The sequence below is a fragment of the Trichosurus vulpecula genome, chromosome 1 (genome assembly GCF_011100635.1).
Source record: "Trichosurus vulpecula isolate mTriVul1 chromosome 1, mTriVul1.pri, whole genome shotgun sequence".
NCBI classification, from domain to species: Eukaryota; Metazoa; Chordata; class Mammalia; order Diprotodontia; family Phalangeridae; genus Trichosurus; species Trichosurus vulpecula.
In genome coordinates, this window is record NC_050573.1 from 383,198,300 (window position 1) to 383,216,479 (window position 18,180).

An 18,180-nucleotide genomic window follows, 5' to 3' on the forward strand; every position below is an offset into this window, starting at 1 on the left:
TATACATGATGATACACATGTGGCCTATGTTGAATTGCTTGATTTCTTAGGGAGGGTGGTGGGAAGGGAAGAGGGGAGAGAATTTGGAACTCAAAAGTTTTAAAAACAGACGTTCAAAAACAAAAAAAAAGTTCTTGCATGCAACTAGAAAATAAGATACACAGGCAATGGGGGGTAGAAATTTATCTTGCCCTACAAGAAAGGAAGGGAAAAGGGGATGGGAGGGGAGTGGGGTGACAGAAGGGAGGGCTGACTGGGGAACACGGCAATCAGAATATATGCCATCTTGGAGTGGGGGGGAGGGTAGAAATGGGGAGAAAATTTGTAATTCAAACTCTTGTGAAAATCAATGCTGAAAACTAAATACATTAAATAAATAAATAAATGAACAAATAAATAAATAAAAAGAATAAAAAGAAAAAAAGTAGGTCAGGCTAATTAAATAAATGCTTCACTGAATCAAGACATGGTAAATGGAAAGGACAAGAGAATGGTGGGCAGAGACTTCAGATAGGAAGAAAATAGGGTGGTTAGGATTCGGTCATTAAACTTGATATGAGAAATTTGCAGAAAGAATGAAACACTGTTGTAAAGAGAAGGAGATTTGGGGGTCTTAAAAATAATTATACAAACTCAAGGAGAAAAGGATAGTTTATTAATGAGTTAGTAAGAATTTCAAAATAAAATATATTTGAGCATTAGAAGAGTTAATCTGTATCTTAATTGATACTAAACAGACTATGCTTTCGGAACAGTTCTTCGAAAGGGATGGGTGTGTTCTTGGTCAGCCTCATACTTGGCCAGCACTTCCTGAATACGTTCCTCAAACTCTTTCTTCGCCGTCAGCCCCGCTTCATACTCTCTCCTGTCCTCTGCTTTTTCTGCCTCTCGCATCTGGCGCTGGTGTTCAATCTGAGCTTGCAGTTGCTCCCTGTATTCCAGGGTTTCCATGACTTTTCTAAGAAAGATAGAAATGATACAAGTGTAAAATTTGCAAATTAACCATTCAAATTTCCTTAAGATATTATTGTTTGCTACCCTTCTGTAAAGTAAATGACACCTCTCCTTTCCCCACATGCAACTGAGAGGATCAGCTAGTGCCAAAATATGTATGTATGTGTGTATATATATATATATATATGTATATATACATATATATGTAATTCAATGATAGTAATAATGTGCAGACAAAGAATCTTACAGGAAATGATGTAATACAAAAATGAACGGTAAATATCGTTCTTTTTAAAAATGGAAATATAGTGAGTTATTTTTATTGCTAAAGGTTACCTAAAATGATAACCTGAAGCATGTATGATAAAGTCAGAAGAATGGCTATAATTTATTATCAGTGGTTCCAAGCTAATAGTGGAATAATACAAATATATTATCTTTTTTCAAATAGACATACTCTTTTTTTTATGAAATACCTTCTTTCAGACGTTGAAAATGGAGGTAGAGGGGATAGCAATGAATGGAGGAATGAACCTAGGAAATGACCGTGGAAATATAAATATATGACAGAAGTACCCTCCCTTCTTCAGGCTATAGGCTGATTTGGGTAACAATATTAACTGCTGCCAGTGTGAGGAATCAGTGAAAAGCCAAGGTTCTCTCTTCCTCATAATCCTCAACCCAAATTTAATTGTGGCAGCAGATACAGGGCATCCTGGAATCCTGGCCTAGTGGGTGAGTACAGAAGGCTATTATCATAGGTTAGATCCATTATACACAGGAATTGTTAGGTTCCATACCACAGATAAACTAGTAAGTATTTATGATACCATACTATTAACTTAGCAGATCCGAAGAAAGTTGGAAAAATCACTTGAGTCATTTTCTCACAGACTTACCAACCTAAGACCATTCCTACCAACCCAGGTGGTCATTCTATACTTGTTTAGCGCCACTGTTTATTTTTTAAAATATTTTAATGCCTCCTAAACCAGAATTTGGCATTGATGACTGTCAAATCTTATAAAGATTTTATCTCCTGGAAGGAAAGAAGTAATACTGATGTGATATTAGTAAATATAATACAGTGTCAGGGGGGCACTGTCCTCAATATCTATTTATGAATGGATTTTTATTATAAGTGAGAAATAAGAAATAACATTATACCTTGCATTATTTTCTGCATCTTCACGGTTAAGTTCTTCAAAGCCTTTCATTATTAATTCAAGATCAAGATCTTTTTCTTTTGCTTCTCTTTCCACTAAAAAAAATAAAAATAATTAATTTCCAAACTACAGAATTCTAAGTCACCCCCTGCCAAAAAAAAAAAAACAAACAGAACCCAACTCCTCTAAACAAGATGAAAACTTGCCCACATCTTTCTGGCCTTCATTACCACACTGTGTTATATGGCTGGCTAATGTATTGCCTCTTGGCCAGCATAACCTGTGCTTGCAATCCTTTGGTTCTCTTTTTAGTTTTGGCCATTCCAGGTACAAGGAGGGTAGAGGCAATGATTTCCATTGTGGAGGGACAGGAGAAGATTTTTATTATTTCTTTAATATGCTTGTGATGTGAGGTGTGAAGGGACAAATGAACAGATAATTGAACAAGGTAAAAAAAGCAGATCTATCATCCTTCTCTCTCACTGCATGGTATGACAGGAAGTTTGTAGGTGTGCCAGAGAGTGAGAAAAGTTGGAAACTAATATAACCAACACCCACTTTCCCATAGGACCACATTTAAGCCATCTCAGACAGTGCAATTTCTGCCCTATAATTGTATAAAATCTCAACGGAAGAAGGTTGTGCTAACTATTTTTAGTAACCATTTCCAATGTTAACAACCACCACCGTTCATTATTAAATGACCTCAGTCTTTGCTTCTTCAGATTAAATAGTAATAGTTGCTTTAAATTCCTTATGCATCTTATTTTACAAATTTTATCATTGTGACATTCCTCCTAGAGTCCTTTAAGTCTATAGCCCTTACACTTCATTCCTGTAAAACTCCAACATCAATTTAATAGTTTTTAGATATCAGATAACCTTGATTTTAAAGATATCTGGGTGAAAAAATTAGATGGGCAACTATAAATCTCAAGATAAGACAGTCACTCCAGGCGTATCACCTCAGGTAAACATTAATTGAATGGAGTCATAGAGAAAAATAAAGCCAAATGCATTTATCCATTTACTGTCTCTTCATTCTTCAGTTAGGTAGAAATGGTGGAGGTAGGCTGGATTCAGGAGTGCCAAATATCTGAGAGAGAAGTGGGTGGAGAGGTGTGGGATGCACACAGCATGGCAATGGTTTACCTTCTTAGAGCTACAAAAATATCCCAGAATCTTACAATCTCACATAGTTCTCTCCTCTAGTTACCTTCTTGGCATATTATAGTATAGCCTATCTTTGGCAAAGACAGATTTGGGGGCAGTACTAACTTTGACCCCAGAGGCAGAGGAACGGACTCAATAGCAAATATGGGAACGAGAAGGGTGCCGGAAGAGAAACTGAGATGATCTCCTGGAAGATCTGGACTGGCCCTGCATTATCATTACAGTGGCTCCAAGACAGGGAGAACTGCCAGAGGAACCCAACCAATCCAGGGACCTCTTCTACTTCCCAGTAAGGCCACTTTTCCCTCTTCTGGACAGCTGGGTTTGCTAGCTTTGGTTCTTTGTCTACTGCTTTCAATTTAGAACTTATTTACCTGCTATTAAATCCTGCTGACCCCTGTGGCCCCAGGAGAAATGCCCGTGTTATTTAAAGTTTACAAATAGGGTGAAAAAAAGGGAGAGAGAGTTCTTTATTCTGTCGAGACAGACAATTTGTTAATCTAAAGCTGATCTGGTACTTGGAGCTATTAGGACAAAGGAGGAGAATGTTACTAGACTGTGCAGTATAGTTGTCCCTTTCACATTGCGACTTTCCCCATAGTGGTTTCAATATATCTAGGGTCGGCATAAGAAATTAAATGTGAATTTGGGGAGAGTTTTGAGGAAGCGAAGGCCAGCAGATGGCACAGAAAAAGTTTAGAAACTCAGAAATGCATAAAATATATGTATGATATTGTATAACATCAACCCAAATTTTACAATAAGGAATTGTAAACACCCCATAAAAGAAAAAGAAAAAATTAAGATTTCTTCTGTGGTACAAAGGGAGGGCCAAAAATTTTATATGTATTTTCCAGATCACAGGGCACCATGTCCCTAACCTAGCAACGTGGAAGGGATAACTGTATAAGCCAAGAACATGAAATAGGGATTTAGCTACTCCTTGAAATGAATTATGGTCAGATTTAAAATGGCAGCTTGAAGACAGGGATGGGCAAGTTCACTTTATTGTTTGAACCACAGAACTCCTTCTTGGTGAACAGGGCTGGAAAGGAAAGCCTCATCCCCTGAGAGGGGAAAGAGCTAAAAGAAAGTCAAACCCACCCAGAGGAAGGAGATTTCCTCCCTCTTCTCAACCCTCTAGCAGCTTGGCCTGTCTCTTTCATTACTGCCACATACTGCCAGCACTAAGAACATTGATTTATAGTTAAATGATTGCTGAGATTCCTTCTATTCCAATGACTTCATTGTACCAATGAGGAAACAAGCCTAAAGAGGTTAAGGAGCATGCTCAAGGTCACACAGGGAACAAGCAGAGCTGGGGTTTGACCCCATGTCTTCTAGCACTTGTCCCATTACACCAGGTTGCCCCAACACATGCTCCCAATGTATTAGCACCCCCTTAGGTGAATCCTCTACTCCAAACAAATGAGTCCACTCATGGCTTTTTTTTTTAATCTTCCTCCAACCCAGTTGAATTCCTGCTTGTTCATGAAGCCTGTTCAGGCCATGAGAACCCAAACTACAGCCTCTGCTTTTCATTCATTCAACAAATACTGCCCATGCCATTCACTTGGCAATTAAACAAAGGAGAGTAGAATTAGAGCTGGAAGATACCTTCGAGGTCACCTCTCATGATTTTGAACTGTTAACTAAATATTGCATAGGACACCATCTCTATTTCTGGATGTCATGGCTCTTGGTTTCATTGAGTCCTGTCAACTCAGCTTGCAAAGGTGAAGAAACATGGGTTTTGAAACTGATTTGACATATTTTGTTGGCAGAAGAGGTGAGGGCAGATGAACATCCTTCATCACAAATATGGACCCTAGTCCAACAATTAGTTTCATTTGCATTACAAAGCCCTCCTTTTCAAAGCAAACATCTTTAAAAGGGTTAAACCTCACCCACATTCTCCTGTGAATTACTTAGTCGGAATTTAAGAGTCAAGATCTAGGTTAACACTTCTTGCCTCAGATACTTACCAATTGCATGAACAAGTCATTTAGCCCCATTTTACAGATAGAGAAACAGACTGAGAGAGGTTTTTTAAGCCACCTCAGACCATCTACTGTAATGAATACCAATATTTTAATTTTGCATAAATGTTATTTATTATTATTAAGTTAGGGCAACTAAGTGGTGCAGTGGATGGAGTACAAGGCCTGAAGTCAGGAAGACTCATCTTCCTGAGTTCAAACCTGTGCTCAGACACTTTCTAGCTGGGTGACCGTAGGCAAGTTACTTAACCCTGTTTGCCTCAGTTTCCTCATCTATAAAGTGAGCTGGAGAAGGAAATGGCAAGCCACTCCAGTATCTTTGCCAAGAAAATCTCAAATAGGGTCACAAAGAGTCGGACATGACTAAAAAGTGACTGACTGTTATTTAATTGGATAATCACCTACACACAGCCCTGAACTACTGAGCTCTCAATGATTATCAAGGATTAGATACTTCTCGAAACTTTACAAAGCACTTTTCTCACAACCACCCACTGATATAAGTAGTACAAATATTATTCTCATTTCACAGATAAAGAAACTGAGGCACAGAGGTTACTCAGAGCAGATTCACATAACAAATGTGTCAGATCAAGAATTCAAATCAAGATCTCTCTTACTATCAAGTCCAGTGCATTTTTTTTCCTTCTATAACTGACAGAATTTTTATTTGGTCCATGAAGAATGCCTGGGAAAGGCAGAGGGCTTCAGTCAGCTAGAAAACAGCATTTGGGTAGTGGGTTCCAGAGAATGAGATAGGGGCTAGCAGAAGTGGGGAGGTGGGACATAACTCAGATTCTAGTGGTAGGTAGAACAGGGACACCTGAATTAAGATAGTAAGACTATGGAATCATACTGTTAGAGGTTTTTAAAACTGGAAAGGACTTCTGCGACCACTTAGGGTCTTTTGGTTAAGTGTCCTGACCAGTCCTACAGCAATCTGGTGGCAGAACTGAGAATCAAATTCAAATACAGTAGTCTGACTCCTAGGGCAGCTGGGCGGTGCCATACTGCACAGAGTCTGGGCTTAGAATTAGGAAGACTCATCTGGCCTCAGACACTTCCGAGCTGTGGGATCCTGGGCAAGTCACTTAACCCTGTCTGCCTCAGTCTTCTCATCTGTAAAATAAACTAGGGAAGGAAAAGGCAAACCACTCCAGTATTTTTGCCAAGAAAACACCAAAAGGGCTCATGAAGAGTTGGACACAACTGAAAATGAGTTGACAACAAAAACTCTGGCCCCTGGATCAGGAATCTTAGGAGGGGAACATTGAGAAAGTGAAGTAGTGACAAGCAGTACCTGACAGGGGTTCACCAAACAATCAACAGAAATGTATTATGGATCTACTCTGTTCCAGGAATTGTGCTAAGAGCTGGGGAAACAAATAAAATGATTGAAATGATCCACACTTTGAGAAGGTTCCATTCTAATGGGGGAGGCTATCAGCACGCCTGTAAGTATATGCAGAATACATATAAAGTGAAAAAAACAGAAACAAATACAAGGTGGTTTGGGAGGGAGGGAACTAGCAGTTGGAAGGGGGCGGGGGATCAGGAAAGGAGTCGTCATAACTATGCTTCTGGCATGGGGGAATTCCCCTCCTGAGATCCTTAATCCAGGAGTTAGACTATTTGGATCTGATTCTTAATATGAGAGTCACTTAACCCCTCTAGGCCTTCGTTTCCTCATCTGTAGAATGGAAGGGTTGGACTAAGTGGTTTCTACAGAAGTAGAGGTGGGAGATGGAGTGTTTTTGTGTGAGGTGCACAGACAACACTAACTTGGCTGGATCAAAGAGAGTTGGGTTGGGGGGAGTAGGGAGTCATGTAAATGGGGCTGGAAAGATAGGTTGGGGCCAGGTTGTTAAAGATTTTAAAAACAAAATAGGAGTTTATATTTTTATATAAAATTTATTTTATGAATAGGATATTATATAGTAAGTAAAATGTAAGTAATAGGGAGCAGTTGGAGTTTATTGAGTAGGAGAGTGACATAATCAAGTCTGCATTTAAGGAAAATCACTTTAGCAGCATTGTATGAAGGATGGACTAGAGAGAGAAGAGACTTGAGGCAGGGAGATCAATTAAAAGACAGTGGGATAATCTAGGTGAGAGGTGATTAGGCTGCTAATGCGGTCACCGTGTGAGCAGAGAAGATAGAAGAGATGCAGAAACAGAAGTAGCAACACTTGACAACTGATTGGAACGTGTGAGGCACGGAAAAGTGACGCGGTTCAGGATAACACTAAGGTTATGACTAAGCTGGGAGACTTGAACTGTGGTGGTGCTTTTGATAGAAAGAGGAAAGTTTGGAAAAGGGATGGGATTGAGGAAAGGCAGAATGACTTCTCTTGTATATGCCGAATCTGAGATGTCTCTGGGATGTCCTGTTTGAAATGTCCAATAGGCAGGTGGTGACACAAATCGACAATTATTACTAAAGTCCAGAGGAGAGACTGGGGATGGATATATCCATATGGAGCTCATCTGCAGAAAGATGACACTTAAACCCACAGGAACTGGTGACATCACCAAAAGAGAGAGTGCAGGGAGAAAAGAAGGCTCGTGACAGATTCTTGAGGAATATCCACACTTGGGGATGAGAAGGTAGCTAGGGCCCAGAGTCAGGAAGGTTTGAGTTTAAATCCAGTCTCAGAAACTTACTGGGTGTGTGTGACCTTGGGCAAGTCACTTAACCTCTGTTTGACTCAGTTAGCTCAACTGTAAAATGGGCATGATAATAGTACGTACTCCCAGGGTTGTTGTGAGGATCAAATATGATAATATTTGTAAAGTGCTTGGCACAGTGCCTGGCACACAGTAGGTGCTTAGCAAATATTACTGATGATGATGATGATGATGGTGAGCCAGCAAAAGAGATTAAGAAGGAGCAGTAAAACAGGTGGGAAGAAAATAAGAAGACTGGAGTCTCATGAAAACTCAGAAAGGAGTGGGTGGTCTGTGGTGTAAAAAAAAGCAGCCAGGTTGAGAAGGATGAAAACTGAAGAAAGACCACTTGATTTAGCAATCAAGAGACCGGCTAGACCGCAAAGAGTTGAGAAGTGAGAGCAGAGGAAGTAGCAACAAAGTATAGATAGCTTTTCCTAGGGGTTTGAATGAGAAAAGGAGGGACATAAGACTGGTATCTCGAAGGGATGACAGGTTATAGCAGAGGTTTTATAAGGGTGAAGGGAGACCTGGGCATGGTTTGAAGGTAGTAGGAAAGCAACAAGTAGGTAGGGAGAGGTTGAAAATGAAATAGAGAGACAGATAGAGATGGAGAACGTCTTGTCTTTCGCTGGAAAAGATGGGAGAAGATGGGTCTGGGGTCCACGTAGAGGGATTTTTGGCCTTTGCACGTACAAAGGTCACTTCATTGTCAAACCTGGAGAAAAGAAGGATGGAGGAGGATATTAAAGGGTTTTGAGATAAGAAGAAGGGGGAGAAGAGAGAGCTTGTGGCAAAAAACCTCAACTTTCTCAGGAAGAAAGTGAGATTTTTAGCAGGGAAAGAAAGGAAAGAGGAAGCTATGGGAGAGAAAGGAAGGTGTGGAATAGCTTCTGCAGAATCTGAGGCAAGGAATCAATTACAGAGGAATAAAATGAGGATCCAGCTGAAATGAGATAATGTGAATTTAGAGTGTATCCAGGTAGTATTGTTGTGTGACCTCCTTCAGCTCCACGAAGGCTACTCCTACCTGAGTTAGAGTGGAGGCGGCAGACAGAAAGAGTAACCCAGGCTGCAGTTTGGCAAGGGATGAGCAGACACAGGAAAAGGGGATAAGGGGTTCAAGAACAGATGAGAGTGTAGATGAATTGGTTAACTATAGGGTTGAAATTGGGAAGGGAAGAAAGTAAAATCAGAGCAGGAATTAATGGCCTGCAAAAGTACTATGAACAAGTCATTCCCAACTAACCCCATTTCCTTTTTTGACAGGATTACTTGCCTGGTAGATCAGAAGCATGCTAGGCATGTGATCTATCTGGATTTCAGCAAGGCATCTGACAAAGCCTTTCATTACATAGTAATGGACAAGATGGACACATGTGGTCTAGACAATAGTGAAGGTGGAATCATTACTGACCGAGTTCCTGAACCTCAAAAGTTTTGATTAATCAGTCAAAAGTCCAGATCAATCAATCTGGAGGACAGCCTGTAATAGCTCTATCTTCTGCTTGTCCTGATCAACATTTTTATTAATAACTTGGATAAAGATATCTTTATGAAATCTACAAATAATACGAAACTAGGAGTTACAGCTATGTAGGGCTCATCAATAGGGAGGGAAAAAAGAGAAGCTATTCAGATCTACCCTCACCTGTTCTTATTATTATGGTAATGTATAATATTCATGGAATTTCCCAAATTCTGTAATCTTCAGAACAAATTTCCAAGTCCTCATCAACCTCTTCATTTAGTGCTAAGAATCTGCATTTAACGGTTTTTCTCCCCACCTAGAATACAGAATTCTTCAGAGGTGGGAGCCTAAATCTTGAATGCCTTTTTATTTCCCTCATAGCACTTACCACAGATAGCTAGTACACAACAACTATGAGTTGATTAATTACTAAAATTGGCCTGGGTCCAAAAATTACCACAATTCAGTTTCTTACTTTTTTCTATAACTTGTAGTCGTCTGGTAGCCAAGACATCATCCATTAGTCGTTTTCTTGCATCCTTTTCAAGCATCAGTTGTGCATCTTTCTTGGCTTTTATTTTTGCTGCCTCAGCCGCTATGATTTTGTCTGCCTCGTCTTCATGAAGTCTCTCAGCTTCCCAGCACTGATTCAGATAGGCCTGATACATCTTTCCCTCCCTCTCAGTGTCTTCCTACATAATAAAAGGAGATGAAATTAAGAACTGTCAAAGTGAGACATCTGATAACTTACATATACATGACTTATTGAGAGAAATAGATAATTTATTATAGTGACTTGAGTGATTTTATTCACTTTAATTTAGACAGAGGAAATGTTGTTAACTAAAACAGATTATTATCACACTCTAGAGCCTTCATGTATGAGCATGGCAGTGCCGACCTCTTTGTAGGGGGCAAGCACCTTGAGTTGTTTATCTGCTAACTCATCTATTCTTTTACATTCCCCTTGGTGGCTGACAACTGAAATTGCTGGCAATTAGAATGGCTTTTGGGTGTAACATAGACCTATGGTGATGAACCCTGTGGTCATAACCTCATTAGCATGAGATCAAACAACAAATGAGCATCGATTAAGCAGCTGCTATGTGACAGGCACATGCTAAGCACTGGGAATAGAAATACAAATTTAGAGTAGTTTATGTTTTCTTGGAAACAAGCTATAACCCTAACCAGTTGAACTCATAGTATCCTAGAGATGGAGGAAATCATAGAAACTAATCTAGAAAAGGAGATGAATTTATGCAATAACAACAACATTTTAAGAACAAACAAGTTTGAAATACTTAAAAACTCTGATCAATGCAATGGTCTAGTATGATTCCAGAGGATGGATGAAGTGTGCCACCCACTTCCTGACAGAGACGTGATGGGACTCAGGGTATGAAATGAGAAAAACGTTTCTTTTGGACATGGCCAATGGGAGAATTCAATTTGCTTGACTATGCATATTTGTTTAAAAAAAAAAGGTTTTGGGGCAGCTAGGTGGTGCAGCGTGTAGAGCACCAGCCCTGGAGTCAGGAGGACCTGAGTTCAAATCTGGCCTCAGACACTTGACACACTAGCTGTGTGACCTTGGGCAAGTCACTTAATGCCAATTGCCCTGCCTTCCCCCCTCCAAAAACAAAAACAAACAAACAAAAAAGATTTCATTTTTCTTTGTTTTTTCCTCCCAATGGTGGTGAGAAATGGGAGGGAGATAAAATAGATTTTTGTTGGCTGGAAAAAATTAAATTAAACACATTAACAGCAATATTGTACAATGAAGAACTGTGAATGTCTAAGCTATTCTCAGCAATATAGTGATCCAAGACAATCCTAAAGGAAACATGATGAAAAATGCTGTCTGCCTCCAGAGAAAGGACTGATGTCATCTGAATATAGACTGAAGCATAGTACTTTTCACTTTCTTTTTTTTGTTTGAGTTTTCTTGTACAAAATAACTGATATGGAAATATTTTACATGACTGCGCATGTATAACCTATATCAGATTGCTTATGGTCTCAAGGAGGGGGGACAGGAGGGAGAAAGGAAGGGATAGTATTTGGAACTCAAAACTTGAAAAGAAAAACAACACGTTAAAATTATTTTTACATGTAATTGGGGAAAAAATCAAATATTATTTTAAAAATTAAATTAACTTAAAAAAATAAATCATCAAGTCAAGCACCTTCATTTCACAGGTCAGGAAACTGTTGCTCAGAAAGGAGTTCAAGGCTACATAGGAGAGTAGAAAGAGCCAGGACAAAAAGAGAGGTCTTCTGACTCTCAATACAAGGCTATCTCCTAGGAGATAAAAAATATTTCTTTTATATCTGAGGTAATAAATGCCCCAAGTTTATATTTTTGTGGAAAAATTCCAAAAAATCCTTATTATTCCAAGGCAATTCTTTGAATACTGGTTCAAATAAATTATGTAGATTAATATTCCCTTTTATTAAAAATTGATCACAAAAATAGGTCATCAGGATGATTTACCATCTTTACCTGCATCTATGGTTAAGAAAATATTCTGAAGGATAGAATTCAGCTTAATATGTTGGTGGAAGATTGGCGGGACATATCAAGCTCTTTATGTATGTATTCTCAGCATAGTTTCAGATGTACATATTTAATAAATTATGGTGATCTGATTTTTTAACAATTCATACCTATATACAAAGCTGCTAATATAACTATCCTTGATTAAGAGTAGATTATTGGTTCATTTTGAATCTCCTTAAAACACAGTGTAGGTTGTTTTAAGTTATCCCAGGCCTCAAAAGCAAGGATTTTTTTAGGATGGAGGATATCGTAATTTAGATATAGGTGACATAGTGGATAGAGTACTGCACCTGGCGTCAGGAAGACTCATTTTCCTGAGTTCAGTTCTGGTCTCAGACACTTACTAGGTGACCCTAGGCAAGTTACTTAACCCTGTTTGCCTCAGTTTCCTCATCTGTCAAATGAGTTGGAGAAGGAAATGGCAAACCACTCCAGTATCTCTGCCAAGAAAACCGCAAATAGGGTCACGAACAGTCAGACACAACTGAAAAGACTGAACAACCACGCCTAATGGGGAAGTTTGAAATTGTAAGCCAGCTCTTTGGTGTTAGATCCACTAAAAAAAAAGAATTTCTATATTAGGGAAAATCAAGCCATTGGATCCCTAGACATGGAAGAAATCCCAATGTTCTCAGAGAAAAAAGGGAACAGATCAACAGCAGAAGACAGTCTGAAGAAAAAGTGCTAAGTACGGGAAATGAAAGTCAAGGACTACAATTCCTAGCAGAGATCCTCCTGCGGGATATAGAGTAAGAATAGCAGTGTCTTAACATTTGTAAACAGCGCTTAAAATCTAATACCTAATACCTAACTTAATTTGTTCCCACAATACCCTTGGGATACGGACATGGCAAGTTCTATCTTCATTTCATAAATGGAGAAACTGAGGCAAAGTGACTTCACTCTAGTCACTGCTGGTGGCAGTTAGCAATAGAGTCCAAATTTCTGGAGTCCTGGGCAGAGGTGACGCAATGCTCAGCACATCAGAAGTGTGGCCGCCATGTTTATTCTGATGAAAGTTTTGAATTTTTTTTTTAATAGAAATGTATCCAACTCCACTGGAACAATGAATTCCCCCAAATAAGGAAATCAGTTTCTCTTTTGATCAGGATTCATTTTAGAATCCAAGGAAAGTTTCCTAAAACCTTGCTGAAATATCTTTTCAATAATATGATTTGCCTGTAATATAACAGTAACATTTACTTTGATTCTACTTGAGGATGAGTGAATACTTTAGAGGGGTGTGTGTGTGTGTGTGTGTGTGTGTGTGTGTGTGTGTTTCTGTGTTTTCCTGAAGGACCTGAAAATGTCCTTCTTGAGAGGCAACATGGCCTAGTGGATGGACCCTTGGCCTCTGGAATCAGAATCTGAATTCATGACCTGTCTCTGACATTGACTGTGTAGCCCTGGGCAAATCAGTTAACTTCTCAGTGCGCCAAGCAATTTTATAAACCTAATAATTATAGTAGTAGCTGACATTTATATAGAATTTTAAGGTTTGTAAAACAGTTAATTGACCCTTACAACCCTCTAAGATGGTGCTGTTAACAGTCCTATTTCACAGATGAGAAAACAGAGGTTGAAAGTTTAAGTGACTTGCCAAAGACGTGTCTGAGGCAGGATTCAAATGCTGATCTTTTTAACTATAAGGACTTCTTAACTTCTCAATGTCACTCACCTGCCTGATCTGCATTGATAGTGAGAGTTCCCTGAATTGAAGGAATCAATGGCCCAGGCCAAAAGAAAAAAAAAATCCTAGTTAACCTATATTGGACTCACTCACATTTTTTTATGTTTAATTATGCCAACCCAATACTAAATATATAGGCCTTGGTCACTACTGTTCATGAATTGGCCCATATTTGAACCTTTAAAGTCCACTTTTCAACAGCAATACAAATGGTACATGCTGTCATGATGGGAATTATTACATTTAATTATCTACTAATAATTTAATTAATCATTACATTTAAGCAAGATGTGTGATAGAAAGCCAAATGACCAGAGACTCAAGGCTTTACCCTAGAATTTAAGGGGAATATTAAAACATACCCAGATATGCAGCCGGAAAAGGCGCTCGTATCCCCGTAACTCTGCTTCCTCTTCACAGCAATTATAACTTGGATTTTTGGCAGAGAGGTTACTTGAGCTCATTTACAGTGACTTGTTATCACAAATCTAGTTTCTTTAGAGTCATACATCCCTTTATATGTCAGCAGAAGGCCGAACACAAAGAAACATGCAGTTAAAGAAATGCTCTACAGAAGCTTTCTGACACCAAAGGGACTTACTTTCTTTTGCCTTAGTTCTTCATCCTCATCTCGTGTTTCTTGACGAGCAATTTCTAAAAGCTTGTTGTCCAAGTAAAGTTCCTCAGCTCTTTCCTGAGCGAGACGCTCATTCCTGTCTTGGAGGGCTTTCTGCAGAATGTCCCTGGTCTGACGCATTTTCTGCTGCTTCTCCAGCCTCTCTCTTTCTTTATCTCGTTTCAGCTGAGCTATTCTCTCTTCCTAAGAAAAAATAATAAGGAAACCAAGACAAGCAGGATTATGCAACTCAAGAAAGTTAACTGTTCTATTTAAAAGGATGATGGGCCAATTAGAAAATAACACGGGAATTTATTTTGCTTGACTATGCTTGTATGACACTGGGGTTCTGCATTTCGTCTTTTCAGTGGGTGGAGGCAGAAGGAAAGGAGAAAAAATAAACTTGACAATCAAATACACGTGTGTATGTGTATACATCCACACACACATATAATCATTTAACTTTGGTTTATGTTGGAGGCTGCCAGGTCACTCAGTGAATAAAGCCCTGGGCCTAGAGTCAGGAAGACCTGAGTTCAAATCTGACCTCAGAAACTTACTAGCTGTGTGACCCTGGGCAAGTCACTTAACCTCTGTTTGCTTTAATCCCCTACAGAAGGAAATGGCAAATCACTCCAGTATCTTTGCAAAGAAAATTCCATATGAGTCAGACATGACTAAATGACTAAACAACAATAACAAATATATATGGTTTATAGATATATAATATATATATATATGTAATTATTAAGCTATTAGATATATATTTTACAGATATTTCTTTTTTCAGTGAATGGAGGGAGAAAGGACAACAAAACTTGATAACTGAATATGCACCTGTCTGTATATATACACATATATGTATATTCAGTGGTTATATATCACATACATTATACATATGTAGTTATTATATATATTACATATATGTATGGTACATATATTATATGCATCTTTTCAGTGGGTGGAAGAAGAAGGAAGACAAATAAATACTTGATAATTTAATATACATATATGAATACACACATCTATATGTGTATACGCACATTTTTTTCCTAAAGAAAAAAGAAAACAAAAAGACCAAGGGGACTTAAACCTTTACACTTGAATTCAGAGGGCGTATTAAAATAGACAAGCCACACTGAACTGCCACATGATACTTTAATAAGCTTTATTGAACACCTACTAAAACTACAAAATTAAAAGCCAAACATATAAAAAAAGCTGCCTTACCTGCTCCTTCCTCCCTTTTGCTGTTTTTTTTACTCTCATCCACATTCCTTTTTTTTTCCTAATTGGAATACTGAAAGATGTTGAGCACTGTGGGTTTATGGTAGCCGCACTGAAGCATGAGATGCTTCTGCTACAACCACTGCTATTTGTCCTTCGTTTTCTAAGAGGACCGATGACTTCATGGGGTGGTGTCTTGACTTGTGTGTGAAGTGGATTTAAGTGAGGCAGAGTTGACAAAATCTTCAGACTTACTCAGCGATGGCCCTGGATGCAATGGATGACCTTGCTATCTTCAACATGTGATGAAGCTATAAAGGCTCCACAGTGCCTGCTTCGGCTACCTTCATGGCCATTGGAACAAACTGTTCTCATCTGTCCATTCTGCCAGGGGAAGTCTTCACATGCTTGGGACATCCCCCTAACTCCCCAGTGGGTTTGAGGCCTGTTGGTTACCCTCAACCTGGTTTAGTCCATCTGCTGAGATGGTTTTACCAGGATGTGGCTGCTGCATATGCTACAGATTCTTAGAGCCACAGGTGAGAGTTGAGTGTTAGACACCAAAGGGAGATGAGCAGCCCTAAAAAAGGCTTGGCAAGCCATTACACCAGAGATTCTAGTCCTCCTTGAACACCTATACACCCCAAATGATGAGCAGTACAAGGTAGGTGGATGGTTAAGGCTACGGGCTGCTAATTTGCTGTGTTCGGCATGCATAGGTATGACCACTTCAACCTACATGAGAAGGACAGGTGATTGCCCAGTCTAATACAGGCAAGGGTGTTGGCAGCTTCAAAAGGTGTGTTTGTGGGAAGCAGTATTTAACTGCTAGCCAGTGATGGCTTGAGGCAGAGATCAAAAAAAAAAATTCCAAGCATTGGGCAAAATAAAACCTGGATCCATTTTTAGAGAAGAAAAGAAAACTGTTATCTGGGAATAATTTTACTTTTCTTTGAAAGTCTCACTTAAAGACTACCTCCTATAAAGCCTTTCCTCACTTCCCTAGCTGAAGTGATTTCCCCCATCTCTGAAATCCCGGTAGAGTGAATAAGGCACTGGGCTTGGAATCAGGATGGCTTGGGCTCAAATCTGGTATCAAACACCTACTAAAATGGGTGACCTTGGGAAAGTCACTTAACTTTTCTGTGCTTTGTATATATCTGTGTGTATAAGTGTGTGTGCACATACACACATATACACATATACATACATATAAATACAAATATAGACCCACATAGGCATACATACACATACAAGTGTTACCTAGTCCAAATCTCTCATATTACAGATGAGAAAATTGAGGCACAGCATGAAGACAAAGAGGGATTAATTTGCCCCAGGGTATGGAATAAATTAGATCCATAGCAGAGCTGGGATTCTCCAAACTTCTCAGTCAATTGTATAACAGGTGGTATGTTCTACTATATAAAGTCCTCTGGAAACAGATACCTGTCTGCTTATATTTTCATCAAATACCGTCAGTGTTGATGAGCCCTCTTCATAAAGACTTTATAGAATGAGAAAGAGGCATATGGGTAAATAGTTACTAATGTCTTCTCTCTCATTTATGACTTTTGCCATTCTTCTGAAATGTCCTTTTTGAGATATCTTGGAAACAGATCCCTGAGGACTCTTAAAGCTAATGCCCATGTCACTTATTTCTTCCATCATTTTGCAGTGGGGCCTGGCAATCTTCTTCTGAACTTGGTACTCCTAAGTGGCACTGCCATGTCCTGACATAGCATATCAATCAGGCCATGCTGTCCAAATGCAATTGTGCCTTTATTGTTGCTGATGAGAAAAGACTGCCATAGAAAAGAAAGCAGATGGGTCACATTTCATGTGTATTTATGATCTCCCTTCTAGTTCCATCTGCTCTAAGGTCCTTTGCTTTGAAAGAGTCACACCAAGCTCTATGCAGGCTCATTTTCTCCTCAATTGCTTTCCACTGTTTTTTTAAATTTTTTTTTGGATGAGGGGGATAATATTGCTTGCTATCTTCCATTACTATCTCTCATAATATCTTAAAAATAAACTTATACTCTAATTAGGTATTGTCCTTGGCTTTCTTAGGTCTTTCACTTGCAAGGAGGTCAAGTGTCAACTGTATGAGCCAGCTCTTCCTGGGTTCTTTAGGCCTCTTTACTGTGGCAACTGTTTTCATTAGTAATTGTTATTTCTTAAAGAAAGTTAGAGTCAATATCATTACTTCTGTCCATTTTCCATTGGGGGGTGGGTGGGATAGTGGGGGAAAATCTACAGCAAGGATTGGATGGCAGGTTGGATTTGAGATGTAGCAATAACAAACAGTATCTTCTCTTTACCATCTTCCAGTTTGGGAACTTAAAGTCAAAGATCTAGGTGTGGGCAGCTTGATCAGAGACAATTCCCACATCAGAAGTAATCAGCCATTTCCTAAATATCATGGTAGAGTTGATTTCATTTGTTATAACATTGTTTGGTACTTAGAATGTTCACCCAGTCTAGTAGCATCTTTGACTTTCTGCTAGGAGCAATGTATTTAGTGAGAGGAGGAGGACACTTCCGAACAAGGAATAAGCCTTGGACATTTTTCCTATTTTAAAACACCTCACTTTCCAACCTTTCTCGAGCAGAATAAAAGCTCCTAAAGAGCAATGACTGTGCCATTTAG

At 39.0% G+C, this 18,180-nt stretch overlaps 1 protein-coding gene across 1 annotated transcript in view; it reads right to left on the reverse strand.

Annotated features, from left to right (window-relative positions):
* Positions 1 to 633: 633 nt before the first annotated feature.
* CFAP53 (cilia and flagella associated protein 53) overlaps positions 634 to 18,180 on the reverse strand; it is a 45,047-nt gene continuing 27,500 nt past the window's right edge. Inside the window, exons 5-8 of the mRNA XM_036740766.1 lie at positions 14,286 to 14,504; positions 9,907 to 10,123; positions 2,122 to 2,215; positions 634 to 958 (exon numbers count right to left, since the gene is read on the reverse strand). Of these exons, the coding sequence (XP_036596661.1) occupies positions 739 to 958; positions 2,122 to 2,215; positions 9,907 to 10,123; positions 14,286 to 14,504 (750 nt within the window). The 3' untranslated portion in view covers positions 634 to 738. The remainder of the gene's footprint in view (positions 959 to 2,121; positions 2,216 to 9,906; positions 10,124 to 14,285; positions 14,505 to 18,180) is intronic.